Source organism: Onychostoma macrolepis, chromosome 13 (assembly GCF_012432095.1).
Source record: "Onychostoma macrolepis isolate SWU-2019 chromosome 13, ASM1243209v1, whole genome shotgun sequence".
Taxonomy (NCBI): domain Eukaryota; kingdom Metazoa; phylum Chordata; class Actinopteri; order Cypriniformes; family Cyprinidae; genus Onychostoma; species Onychostoma macrolepis.
This window is the reverse complement of record NC_081167.1, coordinates 28,470,533-28,488,437: the sequence shown is the minus strand read 5'-3', so window position 1 is coordinate 28,488,437 and position 17,905 is coordinate 28,470,533. Positions and strand designations below refer to the sequence as shown.

The following is a 17,905-nucleotide window of genomic DNA, read 5'->3' as shown; positions in this document are numbered from 1 at the left end:
CTTTTGAGAATGTTAAAATCTAAAAGTATTTGTTCTGCAGGAATTTTTCCGGTATTATTCTGAGAGCAATGGCTCCCGATCCAACGCTGATGAGGAAAACAAGATGGATTTGCTGAAACCAGGTAATGTCCAGCGTTTATGTTTCTCTAAACATCTAATGCTGATCAAACACTCATGAACAAATATATGAGACCACTGGAATAAAAAACAGTTACCAATGCATCCAACCTTGTAGACAGGTTAGGCATCACGCTGTGAATGACAGCTTTTCATTTTATTTCATATCACACAAGCTAACAGAGAAAACATACAGTATTAATCAGGTCATAGAGATGATGAATTAATATTCAGACATCATACAGACACATCTAATCAAGATTTTGAGATCATTTATTTGTGCTTCAGATGATTTTATTTTATTTTACCTCCTAAATATTTTAACATAGGAATACTAGTGCATCCAAACACTGCAGAGTCCTATCTAAATGAGTTTAACACACTTTTTAAAATTTTTTTATTTCAATTTATATAATTGTTTTTTAAAATTTTTATTACTTTAATTTATAATTGTGTAATTATAAAAACACTTTTTTATTTCAATTTCTATCTTTTTATTTTTATTGTATTTTAGAATTAAATGGTACGGTACACCTAAATATTTTGACTTTGGGACACTAGTGCTCTTAAAAACAGATTTCTTTCTTAAATGCATTTACACTGAGTTTTTTAAAATCGTTTTACATTAATATTGACTGTACCTTTAAATATTTTTATTTAGAGAGTTCTGTCTTAAAAGCTTTAACACTGAGTTTAACTCTTATTTATGTGTAAAACTTTTGTTAATTTTATTTTGTTTTATTTTATTCATGCTGTTTACTTCATTGCTGCTAAATGACAAATACAGAAGTATGACGTTGTGTCTGACTCGTATCATCCGTGTTTCCTTGTGTTTGTGTTCTTGGCTTGTAGAAGGTGAAGCAGAGAAGAGGCCGGTCCTGAGCCTGACTGATGAAGAGAGCAAACCCGCCGTGTCAGTGCTTGGCATCTTCAAAAAGGTATCAAATCCAACCAGCTGCTCACATAACCAAGCAAACTAGTGATACATAATAAAGCCTCTGTCTGTTTCTAATAACACTTGCACTGTCTGCTCTCCTGTCTTAGATCTGGGTGATGGCTCTTTCCGTGTGCTTTGTTTTCACCGTCACCATCAGTGTCTTCCCCGCCATCACTGTTGATGTCAAGACCACTGTTGTTGAAGAGGGCAGCGGTTGGAGTGAGTGTGTTTGCACGTCACTATATTGATGTTTTCTCTGCCACTGAGAGCAGTCGTGTCACAACTGCTCCGTCTCTTTCACAGAGACTTATTTCATCCCGGTGTCCTGCTTCCTCCTGTTCAACCTGATGGACTGGGCTGGCAGGAGCCTGACCGCTGTTTGTATGTGGGTACGTATATATATGTGTGTGTGTGTGTGTGTGTGTGTGATGATCAGGCTCAGACGCAGACGCAGACGCTTCAAACATGTGCTGCTGCGAATGCTTTATTAGGGCTCGAATCAGACGGAGCATCTGCTTTTTGTATTTGACCGTCCCCTTCTGGGTTTTCGTGGAATTCCTCTTACATTGTGATCTTGCCGAACAGACTCGAGCTACAAAGAGCAGAGCAGGGAAAACACTGCTGGAAAGTGCCTCTGGAAAATCCTGCATCATTTGAAAGAGCAGTTCAGCCAAAGAGGACAACTCTGTTGTTCTGAACTCATGTGACTTCATTTATTATGTGGAACAAGTTGCTGTTTCCATGCAGTGACCGCAGGCTGTCAAGCTCCAAAAAGGACAAAAAGTACCATTTAAAAGTGGTCCAGAAGTGGTCTTCTGAAGTCACATGATGGCTTTGTGTGTGGAACAGACTGAAATGTTATTCACCAAAAATCTTGCCCTTTTGTTGCAGCTCTTCAGTTTCATTCATGCAATTTCAGTCTGTTTCGTTTTCATGACTACTCTTATGATACTTTTATGGTTGGTTGAATAACTGATCGATAGCAAAGTAGATATCAAAGATTTACAAATATAATAGATATACAGTGAGGAAAATAAGTATTTGAACACCCTGCTATTTTGCCAGTTCTCCCACTTAGAAATCATGGAGGGGTCTGAAATTGTCATCGTAGGTGCATGTCCACTGTGAGAGACATAATCTAAAAAAAAAAAATCCAGAAATCACAATGTATGATTTTTTAACTATTTATTTGTATGATACAGCTGCAAATAAGTATTTGAACACCTGAGAAAATCAATGTTAATATTTGGTACAGTAGCCTTTGTTTGCAATTACAGAGGTCAAACGTTTCCTGTAGTTTTTCACCAGGTTTGCACACACTGCAGGAGGGATTTTGGCCCACTCCTCCACACAGATCTTCTCTAGATCAGTCAGGTTTCTGGCCTGTCGCTGAGAAACACGGAGTTTGAGCTCCTCCAAAGATTCTCTATTGGGTTTAGGTCTGAGACTGGCTAGGCCACGCCAGAACCTTGATATGCTTCTTACAGAGCCACTCCTTGGTTATCCTGGCTGTGTGCTTCGGGTCATTGTCATGTTGGAAGACCCAGCCTCGACCCATCTTCAATGCTCTAACTGAGGGAAGGAGGTTGTTCCCCAAAATCTCGCAATACATGGCCCCGGTCATCCTCTCCTTAATACAGTGCAGTCGCCCTGTCCCATGTGCAGAAAAACACCCCAAAGCATGATGCTACCACCCCATGCTTCACAGTAGGGATGGTGTTCTTGGGATGGTACTCATCATTCTTCTTCCTCCAAACACGTTTAGTGGAATTATGACCAAAAAGTTATATTTTGGTCTCATCTGACCACATGACTTTCTCCCATGACTCCTCTGGATCATCCAAATGGTCATTGGCAAACTTAAGTCAGGCCTGGTTTAAGCAGGGGAACCTTCCGTGCCATGCATGATTTCAAACCATGACGTCTTAGTGTATTACCAACAGTAACCTTGGAAACGGTGGTCCCAGCTCTTTTCAGGTCATTGACCAGCTCCTCCCGTGTAGTTCTGGGCTGATTTCTCACCTTTCTTAGGATCATTGAGACCCCACGAGGTGAGATCTTGCATGGAGCCCCAGTCCGAGGGAGATTGACAGTCATGTTTAGCTTCTTCCATTTTCTAATGATTGCTCCAACAGTGGACCTTTTTTCACCAAGCTGCTTGGCAATTTCCCCGTAGCCCTTTCCAGCCTTGTGGAGGTGTACAATTTTGTCTCTAGTGTCTTTGGACAGCTCTTTGGTCTTGGCCATGTTAGTAGTTGGATTCTTACTGATTGTATGGGGTGGACAGGTGTCTTTATGCAGCTAACGACCTCAAACAGGTGCATCTAATTTAGGATAATAAATGGAGTGGAGGTGGACATTTTAAAGGCAGACTAACAGGTCTTTGAGGGTCAGAATTCTAGCTGATAGACAGGTGTTCAAATACTTATTTGCAGCTGTATCACACAAATAAATAGTTAAAAAATCATACATTGTGATTTCTGGATTTTTTTTTTAGATTATGTCTCTCACAGTGGACATGCACCTACGATGACAATTTCAGACCCCTCCATGATTTCTAAGTGGGAGAACTTGCAAAATAGCAGGGTGTTCAAATACTTATTTTCCTCACTGTATAAATGTTTAATTTATTTTATCGTAATACAAATATAGGAAATATACAAGGATTTATTTATCTGGCATAATACAAATACAGTAGATATCAAGGATTTTTTATTTATTTATAGTAGATATCAAGGATTTAATTTTTCATAATAAAAATATAGTAGATATCAAGGATTATATTTTTGTTTATTTATTTATAGTAGATATTTTATTTATTTATCATCAATACAAATATAGATTTTTATTGATCATAGTACAAATGGTAGATATGGCTTTTATTTATCATATGACAAATAAGTCTTGATATCTGCTGTATTTGTATTAATACATTTATACTAGATATCAATGATTTAATTTATCATAATACAAGTATGCTCTATCAAGGATTTTATTTTCTTAGTTTTCTAACTACCATAATACAAATATAGTAGATATGAAAGATATATATTTTTATTTATCAAAATATAAATGGTATTATCAAAGCTTTTTATTTATTTATATATCATTATAATACAAATATAGATTTATTATAATACAAATAGTAGATATCAAGACTTAATTTATAATACAGATATAGCAGATATGAAGGGTGTTATTATAATACAAATATAGTACACATCAAGGCTTTTATGCATTTGTGTATTAATAATGATAAGACAGATATTGAACTTATAAAAATTTTTTACACGGCGTTCAGCCTGTTATGTAACGTCCTCTATAAAACGCCAGTCACAGGGAAAACCGATGAAGTTATCAAGGATTCCTGGCATTTCTGGACTCTAATAACATGAGCACTGGTCAGCTGTCTCACGCTCATGTACGCTGTTACTACACTCAATCCAACGCTTGTTTCTCTCGAGTCATCTGAATGAGCGAATGCAATAAGCGTGCATTGGTTGGGCAAGATCTGGGTGATAGCATCATGGGAGAAACTATGAGTGCTGTAGATCAGCACGTACTGAGGTATATGAGGATAGTAAATGAATTTCAGATGTCTCGTCCAGGCAGTAGCTGTAAATTAGCCAGATTTAGATTCTGTATTGTCCTGGGTTTGGAGTATTTTAGGAGCAAAACCACTTTCACATGGATGCTCACATGACCTCCGAATGGACTGAATGATGAAGGCCTGTTCTTGAGCAGATGGATTGCATGGGTTTGATAATGGCCGAAGTGGTTCTGATGGACCTTGGTAGATGATTTAATGATAATGACAGCTGTGTATTCATTTCCAGCGATATTGTCGACTTGATTGCACAGATACCATTTAAACTGAACTGAGCTGGATGGTGACAACTGAATTCAACGATGAACTGCCTTTAACTGAAAATTGAGTGTTTACTATTGGCCTTTTACATTATTGACACACTATTTTGACTATAAGCTGCTTTGACAATCTGTATTGTTAAAAGTGCTATATAAATACAGGTGACTTGACTTAATATAATACAGAACTGTTACATTATTATAAAAAATTGCTTAAGTTAAGAAAACATTTATATTTAGTTTGGTAACACTTTACAATAAGGTCTCATCGTTTAACATTTGTTAATGTTAATTATGTATTAATAACTCTTTTGAGATTAACAAAAACGTGGTAAATGTTGAAAAAGCTTGTTAACAAATTAAACCTTTTTTGTTACCTCAATTTTAAATAAATATTTAATTTTAAATAATATTAGATAAATATTAAATACATTTTTGAAATGTTGAATAATATTAATTATATCAATATTAAATATGTTATATTAATTAAACATTCTTTTCAGTGTTTAGTAATTAATTCACTGAATTGGCTTTTTTCATTAAGTTTAATGTGTAATTTTATGTTTTTCCTTGTTTTAAATTACAGTTTTAAATATTTCTCTCTAGCAATAATAAATTATTTCAGTGTTGAATTTTAGTATTTTTAGTATTTCAACTTGAGCTTAAATTATTTCAGTTTTTTTTGGTTTTTATCTAATATTCATTTTTTTAAAATTTCTGCCTAAAAATAACACACGTGAAAAAAGTTATGCACATTAATTTTTGCAAAAAATATTGATACATTTTGAAATTGACAGAGCAAAGACCTTGCTGTTGTGGGCACAGTAATATAATTGATTTTTTTTGTCATTTTATAATTTTGTTCGTCATTTTAAATATCTCTCTTTAGCAATAGTTTATTTTTTATTTCAGTTTGAATTGGAGTCATTTTCATACTTCATTATAAAATTAGTATATTAAGCTATCACTAATACAGTATTTACATGAACTAAAAAATCAAATGTAATAGATTTCTCCGATTTGGTTTGTTCTGAAGATGATGATGAATGTTTGTGGACACGTTTATGTTGAAGTCTGACATGTGCTCTCTGTTCTCTATTCAGCCCGGTAAAGACAGCATCTGGCTGCCCGTCCTGGTCATCGCACGCTTGGTGTTCGTTCCTCTCTTCATGCTCTGTAACGTTGAGCCCAGACACTACCTGCCCCTGGTGTTCGCTCACGACGCCTGGTACATCATTTTCATGATCCTCTTCTCCTTCAGCAACGGATACCTGGCCAGTCTCTGCATGTGCTTCGGACCAAAGTACGTACAGAATATCATCAACATGCAAGCAAAAAATAGACCTAATATCAATTTGTGCAGCGTACCAAGCAGAGAAATGCTGTCAGTTCTTCAAGCGAGCAGATGTAGCAATATTAGTTTCATCCTTTCCGTACACGTTACATGTTATGTTATGTCTAATGTTTTATGTTTGTCCCACAGGAAAGTGTCCCAACATGAAGCAGAAACCGCAGGGGCCATCATGGCCTTCTTCCTCTCTCTTGGCTTGGCTATGGGAGCTGGGTTATCCTTCGCTTTCCGAGCCATGATCTAGAACCATGGCCTAGTTCTCAGTATGATGAAGGAACTTTAAACCTGGAGAGAATGTTTTCATACTGCACATGTATCCGCTTGCCTGTTTGTCCCTCTTGTGTATTCTTGAAGACGTGGAACTGGAATAGAACGTATTCACACAGGGATTAAGAGAGGGACCGTCTTCATCAACGTTATGATGTTATGAGCATCATCAGACAAAAAAAACGAGCCAAAATCTGTCTGCAACTTTTTTTATATATTTTTTTGTAAAATGTGCCAATTCAGTATTTAGCAATAATGTATTGTTCAAGTTAACACCTTTCTGTTTTAGTTATTTTTAATGTTTTTGTAGATATTAACAGTTTTATTAGTCGTGGTTTAGTTTAGTGATGGCAGAGACATGCAGCTATCAGGGCAGTAGTTTTGTCTTTTTTTCCTTTGCAAATGTCTAAAAATTCAAAATGACTTTTTGATATGACAAAGTCTTGTTTTCTGAAAAATACATCAAGGTTAAGTGAGTTTATGCTTAAAACAAGAAAAAAAAATCAGTTCATCAGAGCATAAACTCAACTAATTTCAACATCTCAAGTCATTTTTCTCAAGTAAATGTCTCATCATTTAAGAATGTTTAGATATTTGTACTGAAAACAAGACCAGACTGTTTAAGGAACTAGTTCTTGCAGTGGTTCTAGATAAATCGTACTGTATTACACCATTAAAGGGCCCCAATTTGAGTTTATAGAGGCATTTTGAATCATAAGATCCATTCAGATGTCTGCTGTTTATTTTGTCAGCTGCATGTATTTGATTTGAACTTGCTTTCAAATAATGTCCTTTTAGCACATTTTGCTGAAGTTTCTCATTTGACCTCATTATTTATATGTTTATTTTATAACAGCTTTTTTTATTCATGTGTTTAATGCAGCATGTATGATACATTCTAACATCAAGTAAATGCACAACTTGCTTTGGTGCCTTTTGAATGACAAGTTTTCCAAAAAATTGGCAAATAGAAATGTGTAGTCGGTGGACAGGTGTGACTGTGAATTGAAATAAACACATTTCTGTTTGTAACTGCGTGATCGTGTGTGTTCAGTATGTGAGCTGCAGCAGAGACTCAACTGCTCGTCTGTCAGCGTCTCGTAATGGAGCGTTTCAGTAAAATCTGTTTGTAATTACAGGAAGTTCGCTTGATTAGTGCCGTCATTCCTGTGGCAAACCCAAGAAATTTCATTAATGCTTGACGCAATTTTTAAATGTTACATCCACCAATTGTTATATATTGACAAAGGCTGATTTTTATGATAAAAATACCATACTTACCATGGTTATTGTCAACTGGGGTCACTGCCATGAAACAAGGGCATTAAAATGATGAAAACCATGTTAGTTCACACTGATTAATATTTTATAAACTCTGTTGTTTTCGCTTGCATAATATTATGCAAAGATGAATCTGCTTCATTCATACATTTCTGTTTTAATCACATGAGAAAACGGGTTTTAATGTCAATTTTATATATGAAAAGAGTGTTTAAATGACAAAATGTCATGCAAACAAATGCTCCAGGATCTTTTCACTACCTCAGTGGCTCAATGATATTTGATATTAAGTTTTATTTGAAGTTATTTCTCCTCAAGTTCACACAGGTGACCCAAGTAGAGTAACCACGTGTAGATCATTACTCTAACTATGAACGATTCACAATACTTTTATATTTTTGTCTTCAATTTCAATACTATATACATTGTTTTAATATTTCCAATCAACCAAACACACATATTTTTAAAGTGTTTTGCTTGAAAAGTGTGCCAGTGCTGAATGTCGTGGCGAAATACCGTCGCCTGGTCGCTAGATGGCGCTGTTTCGAATTTGAATTATTTTCACGAGCTTAGAAGAATTTAAAGCGGTTCCTGTGACGCTGCTCCGCTGCTATGGCGACTAGAGAAGCGTTCGAGGTTTTGAAGAGCAGATTAAGGCGCGAATAAGTATCACAAAACGTTTATACATATAAAAATCCAAAATTCAGAGTTAAATTGTATTAACTTGGGTTTTATGTCGTTGTTAACTGTTTTATAACAGCAACTAGATATGACGGATTTGTAAAGCAGCTGTATTCTCGATCAAATGCATGAAGTAGGTTGACCACAGTTATTAATGGAGCATATTAGATCAATTTCTCCTCTCCTGCATTTGGATTTAAACAATTTAAACTCTCCTGAAGCTGAAGACAGCAGATATGTTCTGACAAGTCCACGTTCACTTGAAGCCTGTGCAAGATTGGGAGTGAAACCTGTTGATTTGTTGTTCAGATCCTTCACAAACTTTATTGATGAAAACCAGGAGTCCTCTCTGGAGGAAGTGACTGCATTATATGAGGAGTATGAGAAAGGAAGAAGAGAACGACTGCGCTTGTGTCGAGAGGAGAGAGAGCGGATCACACAAGAGGGCTGGAATAGAAAGTCTTCTGTAAAACCATTCACAGCCCTGGAGACCGTCCTAGAGCAAACAGCTGAGAGTCAAAGCACCAATTCCAAAGCCAAATGTCCAAATGAGACACGGTTCACAAATGATTGTTCAAAGTCTGCGATTTCGATCTCAGACTGGTTCCCGACCGCATGCGGTCAGAAGTTTCCCTACAGTTTCAGTCTGGCCGACCTCAGACGATCTCCTGCGACGGAGCGTCGACTGAAGAGCCTCTTGCAGGAGATCAGTCGCAAACTAAGCATTGCAGTCCCAGAAAAAGATCGCAAGATTGCTGCACTGATGCTGGCCAAGCACGAAGAGGAGCAGTTTCGTTTACGCCAGAGCATGTTTGAGGAGCAACATCGTGAGGAGGAGCACAGGCGCAAGGAGGAGCGGCGAGCTCACATGGAGCAAAAGCGACGCAAAGAACTTCTGCGACATATTCGCCGCTGGCAGGAGGACTTGGAGGAGCGAAGGAGGTTGCGAGAGGAAGAGGAGGCGATGCTTGCGGAGCAGCGCGAGCGGGAGACGCTTCGGCATGAGGAGCGCTGGAGGAGGCTTGCCGAGGAGCAACAAGCTCGACGCAGGTTTAAGCTTGATGTGGCGAGCAGGGATGCAAAAGAGCGCAAATGCTACCAAGAGAGGCTTCTGCGGGAGAAGGAGCGCATTGAGGAGGCGCAGCGAGAGAAGGAGCTGCAGGAGGCGCAGGAAAAAGAACACCACGCAATGAGGAGCAAGCGAATGCAGGAGAAGAGAGAAAGGAGGAGGCTCGAGCAAGAGAACCAGAGGGAGCTACTCAAACACCTCCTCCTGAAAAAGGAGGTCGAGGAGCAGGAGCGTGCCGAGAAGGAGCTCAAGCAAAAAGGACTGGAGCAGAAGCTGCAACGCACCAAGGAGAGCCACATGCTGCTCCTAGAGGCACGGGTGCAGGAAATGCGATCACGTGCTGAGAAAGAGGAGGAGCAAATGCGGATGGCGCAGCAGCGGGCGAAGAGGGAGAACAGGGATCGGATGGAGCAGAGGCAAATGTTGGTGCAACGTTGCCAGCTGCGGACGGAGCGTGCAGTGATGCAGGCGCAGGAGCAACGGCGGCGAAGAGCTCAAGGCGTCAGACGAGAAAACCAGGTGAAGAAGCTCAGCCATAGCAGACTACGAGAAAGAGTCCTGGAGGAGGAGAAAGCGCAGTGGGAGGAGAGATGCAAGGCCTTGACGCAGAAGGAACAGCGCAGGGAGAAGCTGCAGAAAGAGAGGGCCGAGGCCCAGGAGCGGAGCCGGAAGGTGGCTCACGCCTCCTGCTACATGCGGGAGAGGGTGAGGGAGCAGACGTCCCGTCGCACCTTTGACCAGATGGCACGACAAGCAGAGCTGACCGCTCAACTGGGCCACCTGAAACTATGAATAGTGTAGAAGAAAAAGAAAAAGAAAAGAATTATGATAGTCTTAAAAGAGCCAAACAAAACAATGTACACCAGTTTGATGTATTGTTCATTTCAGTGCTGAAGATGTATTTATCAGGCAATTCATAAGCTTTTAGACTGCTCCAAAGACAAGCAAAGTATTTATTATGTATTATTTATTTTATAGACTTATTTTCTGAAGGTTTTATTAACCAATAAAATTTTGGAATATTTTACAGTATTTCTATATGAATTTTATGTGGATATTTTTATATGGATTTTGTGTCGCAAATTTGAGCCCGACGCCAGGGCATTCTTTGGGTTAAGTTACTTCTACTAAAAAAAAAAAAAAAATCTGAATTAAAGCATGACTGACTGAACTCAAATTGCATGTTTAAGATGAATATATTCTGATAATAATGATTGGTTGCACATCTCTCAGTGTATTGTTTATCTACAGCTGATACATCATCTTGAGGTCAGCAAGGTCATTGTGCCAATGTTATTTTTAAATTAAAAACATAAAAATGTTGGCAGCTAATTGAAATAAATTTTAATTGAAGAACTAAAATGACTAAAACTAAAACTGAAAAGAAAGTAAATAAAAGCTAAATAGAAATATGAAAAATAATAAAATATCAGCAGCAGATTTTTGTCAACAAGTGATCTGCAGGTCACAAAAATACACACAAAACAGCAGCTTTTATGGCTTTTAATAGATTGTCGCGTACCAGATTGTCGTGCCATCACAATGTGCATGTATTTCAGATTGCACTGCTTTGTAGTTCTCAAAATAAACATTGGTTTATATTAATAAGGTATTCTTGGTTTAATACAAAACTTCCAAAAAATGAAAAGACAAAAACTATTTTTTTTTTATTCTTTGGAAAAAGAGCACTTATTGCACTGTTAGCTTTATGGCAGTGATAAAAATGACTTCATTTCTATGGTAAAATAAAATCTGATTATAGATATAAGAATATAAGTTCTCATAATATTTTTTTGTCTCTGACAATGCACATGTGCACATAAAAACAGAAAATGTGGAGAGTTTCATAACACTAATCATGACAAAACATAAAACTAAAACAGCATTCTCAAGTCTTGATAAAATATAAACAAATTTTCAAATGAAAGATTACACGTCACCAGTCACGTTTGGCTGTTGGACTGTTTTTAGATTAATCATCTGGCAGTCCGAGGGCCAACAGCACAGGAAGTCCAGTCCCCAGGATGAGAGTCAGGCTCTCTGTGATGCCCAGGCCGCCCTGCTGCTGGTAGGCTCCGGTTCCTGTATGATGGTGGAGGTGAGTGGAGCTCTGATGCCCTCTGCTGTTGATTTCTGGCAGAACATGAACTGTGGCTACATATAAGAAAGTCCCAGCTGAGAACAGCATACCAATGCCTGTAGTGCTCAGGCGGTTCTGAGAAGAGCCATTAGTCTGCAAAGATTAAAAAAAAAAAAAAAAAGAAGAAGTATTCATTGCTTTAGACCAGGGGTGTCAAACTCAGTTCCTGGAGGGCCGCAGCACTGCAGAGTTTAGTTCCAACCCTTCTCCAACACATAAACCATCTAGTTTCCAAATAAGCCTGAAGGACTTGATTAGCTGGATCAGGTGTGTTTAATTAGAGTTGGAGCTAAACTCTGCAGGGCTCCGGCCTTCCAGGAACTGAGTTTGACTCCCCTGCTTTAGATCATTCCAAAAAAAAAACACAAATTCAATGGAAAATGTTTAATTAAAAAAATATATTTTTATTGCTCTTCTGAAATAAATGTGGATGTATTATGTAGACATACTGTAATGTTCAGGAAAAAAATCTCTCTCCACAGCCCAAAAAGAACATGTTGGTTCAATGGTTTACATGTCTGATACTTTGTGAGAACAGGGGCCAGTTGCATAAACCGCTTGGACTAGTCTAACTAGGTAGTCATCAAATTTTTGATACTGAAAAGAAAAATGACTTAATATAATGGGTATGTTTATGCAACTGGCCCCTGATCTCAAAAGGTTCTGTTGTCATTGTGCCATCAAAAAAACAAACAAACAAAAAAAAAGACTAAAATTAAAAAGCATTTTCATGTTGCATTAAAAAAAAAATGAAATAAAATAAAATTTAAATATTGGCTGAAAACCTAAAAAAAACTTTTAAGTTAAAAAAAAAAATCTTGTCTTTGCAACTAACTGAAAAAAAGTAGGTTGAAGTACTAAAATTACTAAAACTTAAATAAAAATAAATGAAAGCTAAATACAAATTTATATTTAAAAAACTAATAAAACAGGCAAAAGGATAAACTTATTAAAATTTAAACTGACAATACAAAAATAAATGTATTCATATTTAGAATTTGCTTTTAATATAATATAAAATATACTACAATAACACTGCATTGTGTGCATATTTTGATGCTTGACTTGCTATTCTACTGGAACTAAAGTTTCAAAGGACAAATAAGGAGAAACTGAGGTTTCTTACTGCACTCAGGATAAAATAAGTGCTGATGGCCATCAGCGGTGCAGCAGCAGAAAATGCCAGTAAATGCTTTTGAATAGTCTTCCTCTCCAGACCTGCGTGCATGAGGAAAGACACAAGACCAAACGCCGCTGGAGCCTATAGAGAGAGAGAGAGGACAAGAGTGAATGTGTGTTGAATAAAGGAAAGCAATTGGTCACTGACTGTAATTGTACTACATGTTGCAACAAAGGCATGGCAGTGGACAAGGTTTTTTTATTGGCTTACATATTGCATTTTTCTTTTTTCTATTCTCTAGTTTTAGATTCTGTGTTTTGTGTGTGTGTGTGTGGGGGGGCATGTTTTGCAATACTTTGTTTTTCTTGAAAAGTGACTTTCATTGCATTTACAGTACAGATTTTGATCAGTTAATCATTCCATGAGAGTCAAAACCATGACCTTGCAAATGCTTTACTGTATGTGCTACTTAATACAGAGTGACTCAGCAGTGATAATACAGACAAGTAAAAAATAAACAATCTCACCTTATGCAAAATAACAGCAAAAAACACGACAACCTGCACGGACACCTGCGATGAGGCCGCAGCTGCACCCAGAGCAACACCATCAGCTGGAAAGAGACAGACAAAGGGAATATCATGCAAATAAGTTCCTCACAAACACAATTTCAGCTGTGGGCTTCTCTCCACAACTGACAAAACACAGACATCAAACTGAACAGAGCGTATTGAACGTATTTTCACCCAAATAATAACAGAATTTTAATTTTGGAGGAAACTACTCTTTAAAAATTGTTTTTAATGTTTTTTGTTGGCACTCCTGGTAATCCAATATTTGAAAACAGAAATGTAACACTAGCCATGAAAACCAAATGAGGTTAGTCTGTTTTTAGTGTCTCTTTTTTTGTATTATAGGACAGATGCTGTGATAAAAACACAATGTAGGCTTATTAAGCAGAATTGAAAACCTAATGTTCATTGACTTGAATAGGACAAGCACTACTGGCATGATTAACCGTAATGTAATCTGTTTTGTCTGGTGATATGGAACATAACAGTGGAAGTGAAGCCTTTGTTACCTGCGGCGTGAATAAGCAGTCCCAAGGTGGCAGTAACACTGTTGCCACTGTACATGCGTGCTCGGGGTTCTGGGAAACGAGACAAACAGAAACGTTCTCAAGAGAGCATCTGATAGCATTTCACACCAGCTGTTTTTCCACAGACTTCAACATATCTGTCTGCAGCCGAGTGGAATAAATTCAATTCATAATGCATGCTCACAATTGTGCTTTACAATTTCAATAATACACTAAGAATGAGATTTATCACATTAAAGTAAAGTAATATACTGTAAATTTAAACACAAGGCATTATCTTTTTAAAAATAAAAGCAGACCACATTTTCTTTAGGAAAAATGCAATTTCTTATAACTCTGTTTTGATTTTGGCATGAAATATGATCTAGATATTTCTTTAAAGTTTTCATGAGAGTCACACCAAAAGTTAGGACATTTTTAAAAAGCAATTTTGAAAAATGCAAAATAATGTTTTATTTTTGACAGGATAACTGGATGCAACTTGCTGATGCAAACAATATATCATACAACAGTCTGATTTTTGTTGTTGTTGTACCATTTCAAAAGCTATTAAAACAATATTAGGCAACAAATCGAAATGAAAGAAAATCATTAAAAAATTAATGCAATAATTAATACAAGAAAGACTTAATAATAATTATTGCAAACATTGAATCTTGTTTAACTATACATCCTGTCCTAGCCGGGATTTCTAAATTGCTTAAAATGTCCAGGTTTTGGATGTGTTTTCTCATTGTTTTTATACTTGCTGAAGGTAATGATTGAAAAGCAGTTTGACCAATAGCTTGCGGACATTGTACACAATTGACCAGTTGTGGCGTGCAAGAAGGTGGGCTCTACAGAGAGCGGTCAAAGCAATGCAAATACACGTACATATAATGTATAAAGACTGCAGAGAGCACGTTAACAGGAAAACAAAGACAAAACCTGGACATTTTAGGCAATTTAGAAACCCTGGACAGGACTTGTCTGGAAAAATGAAGGTGTATGTTCACTCTTATACATCACTATTCTCAACACACAGCCTCTGTATGGAAGAAGTGAGTGGGTAAGTACTCAAATGTGTTTCTAACGAAGCATTGAGGTACCATGCATGGAGCAGTAGTTGGCAATCTGGTCCACCACAAACATGAGCGTAAAGCCCGAGACGAGAGAGACTCCTATGAAGAAGTGAGGACGCAGACCTTTCCTTGCGGTTAGATGAAGTGTTGAATTTGATTCGGAGATATTTTGATTCTCTCCCATTGCAGAGCAATACCAGTCTACATGAGGAGGAGGAGGAGGAGGAGGAGAAGGAACATGTATTGATACTGCTCAATATGAGGCCACCAGCAGTGAGTTTAAACTGGTAACTTACTTTAGATAAAAGCAAACAAAGACATTGTAAAAGTGTGCATGACTGTGTATATTCACGCCCTGAACTGGGAAGTGAATGAATAAAACAGAGGAAGATGCTAGATTCACCTTTCCATGACTCCTGCACTAACTCCACCCCCTCTGGGATGATGATTGACAGGGCAGTGCCACATAGAAGCCCCGCCCCCAGCACAGTAATCAGCTGCAGCTTCTGCTGTAAGGGTGGAGAAAATGTCGTAAAATAACTTGTCTCTCAATGTCAAAACACACAGTTACTGCCTTTAGTCATGGAGTTTTAGGTTTTACAGTATGACACTGTAAGCTGATATACAATTCTTACTCAATTGTGTTTGCTGCCAAGAGATTTACACATACATCAAAGTAGAAACTATCACCAGCTACGTGACTGAACTCAAATACACTGGGCAGAGTACAAAACATAGTAAAATCCTTACTGACATATAGTTAAACTTCATTTGTAATGCATGCTACAGTGTACTGTATGTAAACATTGTTTTTACCTGCATTTGATACATTGTTTTATCGTCTGTAACACTAGAGTTTATTGTCTGATGATCCAATTATGCCCTGCTTTACAGTACTTTATAAAGTTAACGTACCAGCATTTGTTGCATATGAATATTGATCCTCTTACCTCTGATAAATTGATCAATAATGGAATTATCCCGAGCATGAAACATCCCACGAACATTGCCAGAGATATGAGAATAACAGCCCAAGCTCCGTCCATGACTGCTTCTGCTCTTCAGCCCTTACGATCGAAACTCTTAACGCACAATCAGGCTGCATCACATGTAATAAACACCCTAAAACACAAAAGGAAGACACAATATCCTCTTTGAGAACTCACTGGAAGGCATAGTGGAGTTCTCCACGTCTCAACACCCTCCACAACTCTAAACTACACCCCTAGAGTGAGACGAACAGCATTACATGACACCAATGCTCAGGGGACAGTCCGATTCATTTTAGAGAATCGATTCCTTTTATTCAACTCATCTACGAGTCAGTTGTCCTCATAAAGACCCTGCGGATTTTACGTTTTATTTTTGTAGTAAAATTGTTGTTTATTAGTATGCCACCAGTACTGTGTTATAAGAATATATAGGTGTAAACGGCCTCAAAACATAAGTCTAACAAAGTGTATCAGCATAATTCAATTTATGTACTTAAAAAACGTAATAATAATAATAATTTAACTTAAAGAACTAGACTTTTGTGAATACCAAAATATAACCACAATTTAACGTTTGGAAAAAAAAAAAAATCATTTAAAAAAATAAACTGCCAAATGTGTCACTTAAGTAAATTGTCACATTACTTAATTTTTGTGAATGTTGTTAGACATTTTTTTTTAAATGGGCACGTGACCTAAATTTCTCAAACACGTAAAAGCCGTTACTGAACGTTAGATCACGCGCACACCGTCTGAGGTAAGAGGCTTTGTCCACAGGACAAATTCCTTAAATTACTTTTAAAATAGATGAAATACATATTCACTAATAATATTGTCATAAGGACATTTAAGTGTAAGTTATAAACGTTATGTGAATGTAAAATAATACGACAGGAGCGCGGTTAAAGCCTGTTATTAGATTCATACAGAAAATTCGAATTTAAAGCGTTGAATTAATTACTATAAAATAAGAAATACATCAATGACCATTATCTCTTTCTCTAGGTAATATTATTGGTAAACACTTAAACATTGGTAAAATTTTTGCCGACGCCAAATGCAGTCAAATATTTTGACCGAACCGTTGAAAAAAACAAACAACAACAAAAACAGCTAAAACCAGCCTAAGCTGGTTGGCTGGTTTTAAATGGTTTAAGCTGGAACTAGCTGGTTTTAGCTGGTCTCCCAGCCTGGCTAGGCTGGTCATGCTGGTTTTGGTTGTTCCAGCTGGTCACATCAACACAGCGTAATTTTGTCACACTGTACAACAATAATTGCTATTTTTTCATTCTTTTAAGGGGTAGGTTTAGTGTTGGGGTAGGTGTAGATGTTGATAAAACACAATCTAATAGGTAGAAAATTTATTTCATTGTTCATTTCCAGTCGGAGCTGTATCTTTTCTAGCCACAACCGCTAAAGAGGTGGCCAAAACCCAGCACCGTTTCTAGGCATAGGCAAGCTAGGCGGTCGCCTACTAGAGCGCCACCAGCTGGAGGGGGCGCCAATGAGCGCACGTACTGCTGCTACATTTTAACAGAGTTGTGATTAAGAGTGCCACTGATTGCCGCCCCACATCATTGGGCTACTGTCATTCTGATGATGGCTGTATGCCATTGGATCAGAGCGCTGTCAATTGCTGCCTCTGATTGTTGCATGCAAAGTTTGCATTTGGATTTGGAGCTCTCAACAATGCCATTAGATCAATGGGTTCTGTCAGTGTTTTGGCAAGGTAAGGCTTTTTTTTGCCATGCAAGTTCAAAGGCCAATTTAAAATATTGGTACATAAAAAGTGCACAAAATCAGTATTTTGTTTAGGCAGTATTTGTGGCAGTCAAGAAATCATATGTGACCCTGGACCACAAAACCAGTCACTGGGGTGTATTTGTAGCAATAGCCAAAACATACATTGTATGGGTCGAAATT

The 17,905-nt window shown here is 37.5% G+C and overlaps 3 protein-coding genes across 4 annotated transcripts in view; 2 read left to right on the top strand and 1 right to left on the bottom strand.

Annotated features, from left to right (window-relative positions):
* The window catches only part of slc29a1a (solute carrier family 29 member 1a), a 49,291-nt gene extending 41,720 nt beyond the window's left edge, over positions 1-7,571 (top strand). Inside the window, 6 exon segments of the mRNA XM_058796724.1 lie at positions 41-122; positions 970-1,055; positions 1,162-1,273; positions 1,358-1,443; positions 6,025-6,224; positions 6,405-7,571. Coding sequence (XP_058652707.1) covers positions 41-122; positions 970-1,055; positions 1,162-1,273; positions 1,358-1,443; positions 6,025-6,224; positions 6,405-6,516 — 678 coding nt within the window. The 3' untranslated portion in view covers positions 6,517-7,571.
* Positions 7,572-8,423: 852 nt separating this feature from the next.
* On the top strand, positions 8,424-10,644 carry LOC131552731 (coiled-coil domain-containing protein 177). Its single transcript, XM_058796709.1, has one exon. The coding sequence runs from the start codon at positions 8,656-8,658 to the stop codon at positions 10,360-10,362; it is 1,707 nt and encodes a 568-aa protein (XP_058652692.1). The 5' UTR covers positions 8,424-8,655; the 3' UTR covers positions 10,363-10,644.
* A 415-nt stretch (positions 10,645-11,059) lies between these two features.
* On the bottom strand, positions 11,060-16,257 carry LOC131552737 (zinc transporter ZIP9-B). Of its 2 annotated transcripts, XM_058796727.1 has the most exons (8): positions 16,157-16,257; positions 15,941-16,072; positions 15,394-15,499; positions 15,018-15,191; positions 13,912-13,980; positions 13,358-13,443; positions 12,837-12,971; positions 11,060-11,803 (listed from the first exon to the last, which is right to left on the bottom strand). In XM_058796727.1, the coding sequence occupies exons 2-8, from the start codon at positions 16,034-16,036 to the stop codon at positions 11,543-11,545; spliced, it is 927 nt and encodes a 308-aa protein (XP_058652710.1). In that variant the 5' UTR covers positions 16,037-16,072; positions 16,157-16,257; the 3' UTR covers positions 11,060-11,542. The 2 variants fall into 2 exon arrangements, with proteins under 2 accessions (XP_058652710.1, XP_058652711.1); XM_058796728.1 differs by having other exon boundaries at positions 15,394-15,496; positions 15,941-16,251.
* Positions 16,258-17,905: the final 1,648 nt, after the last annotated feature.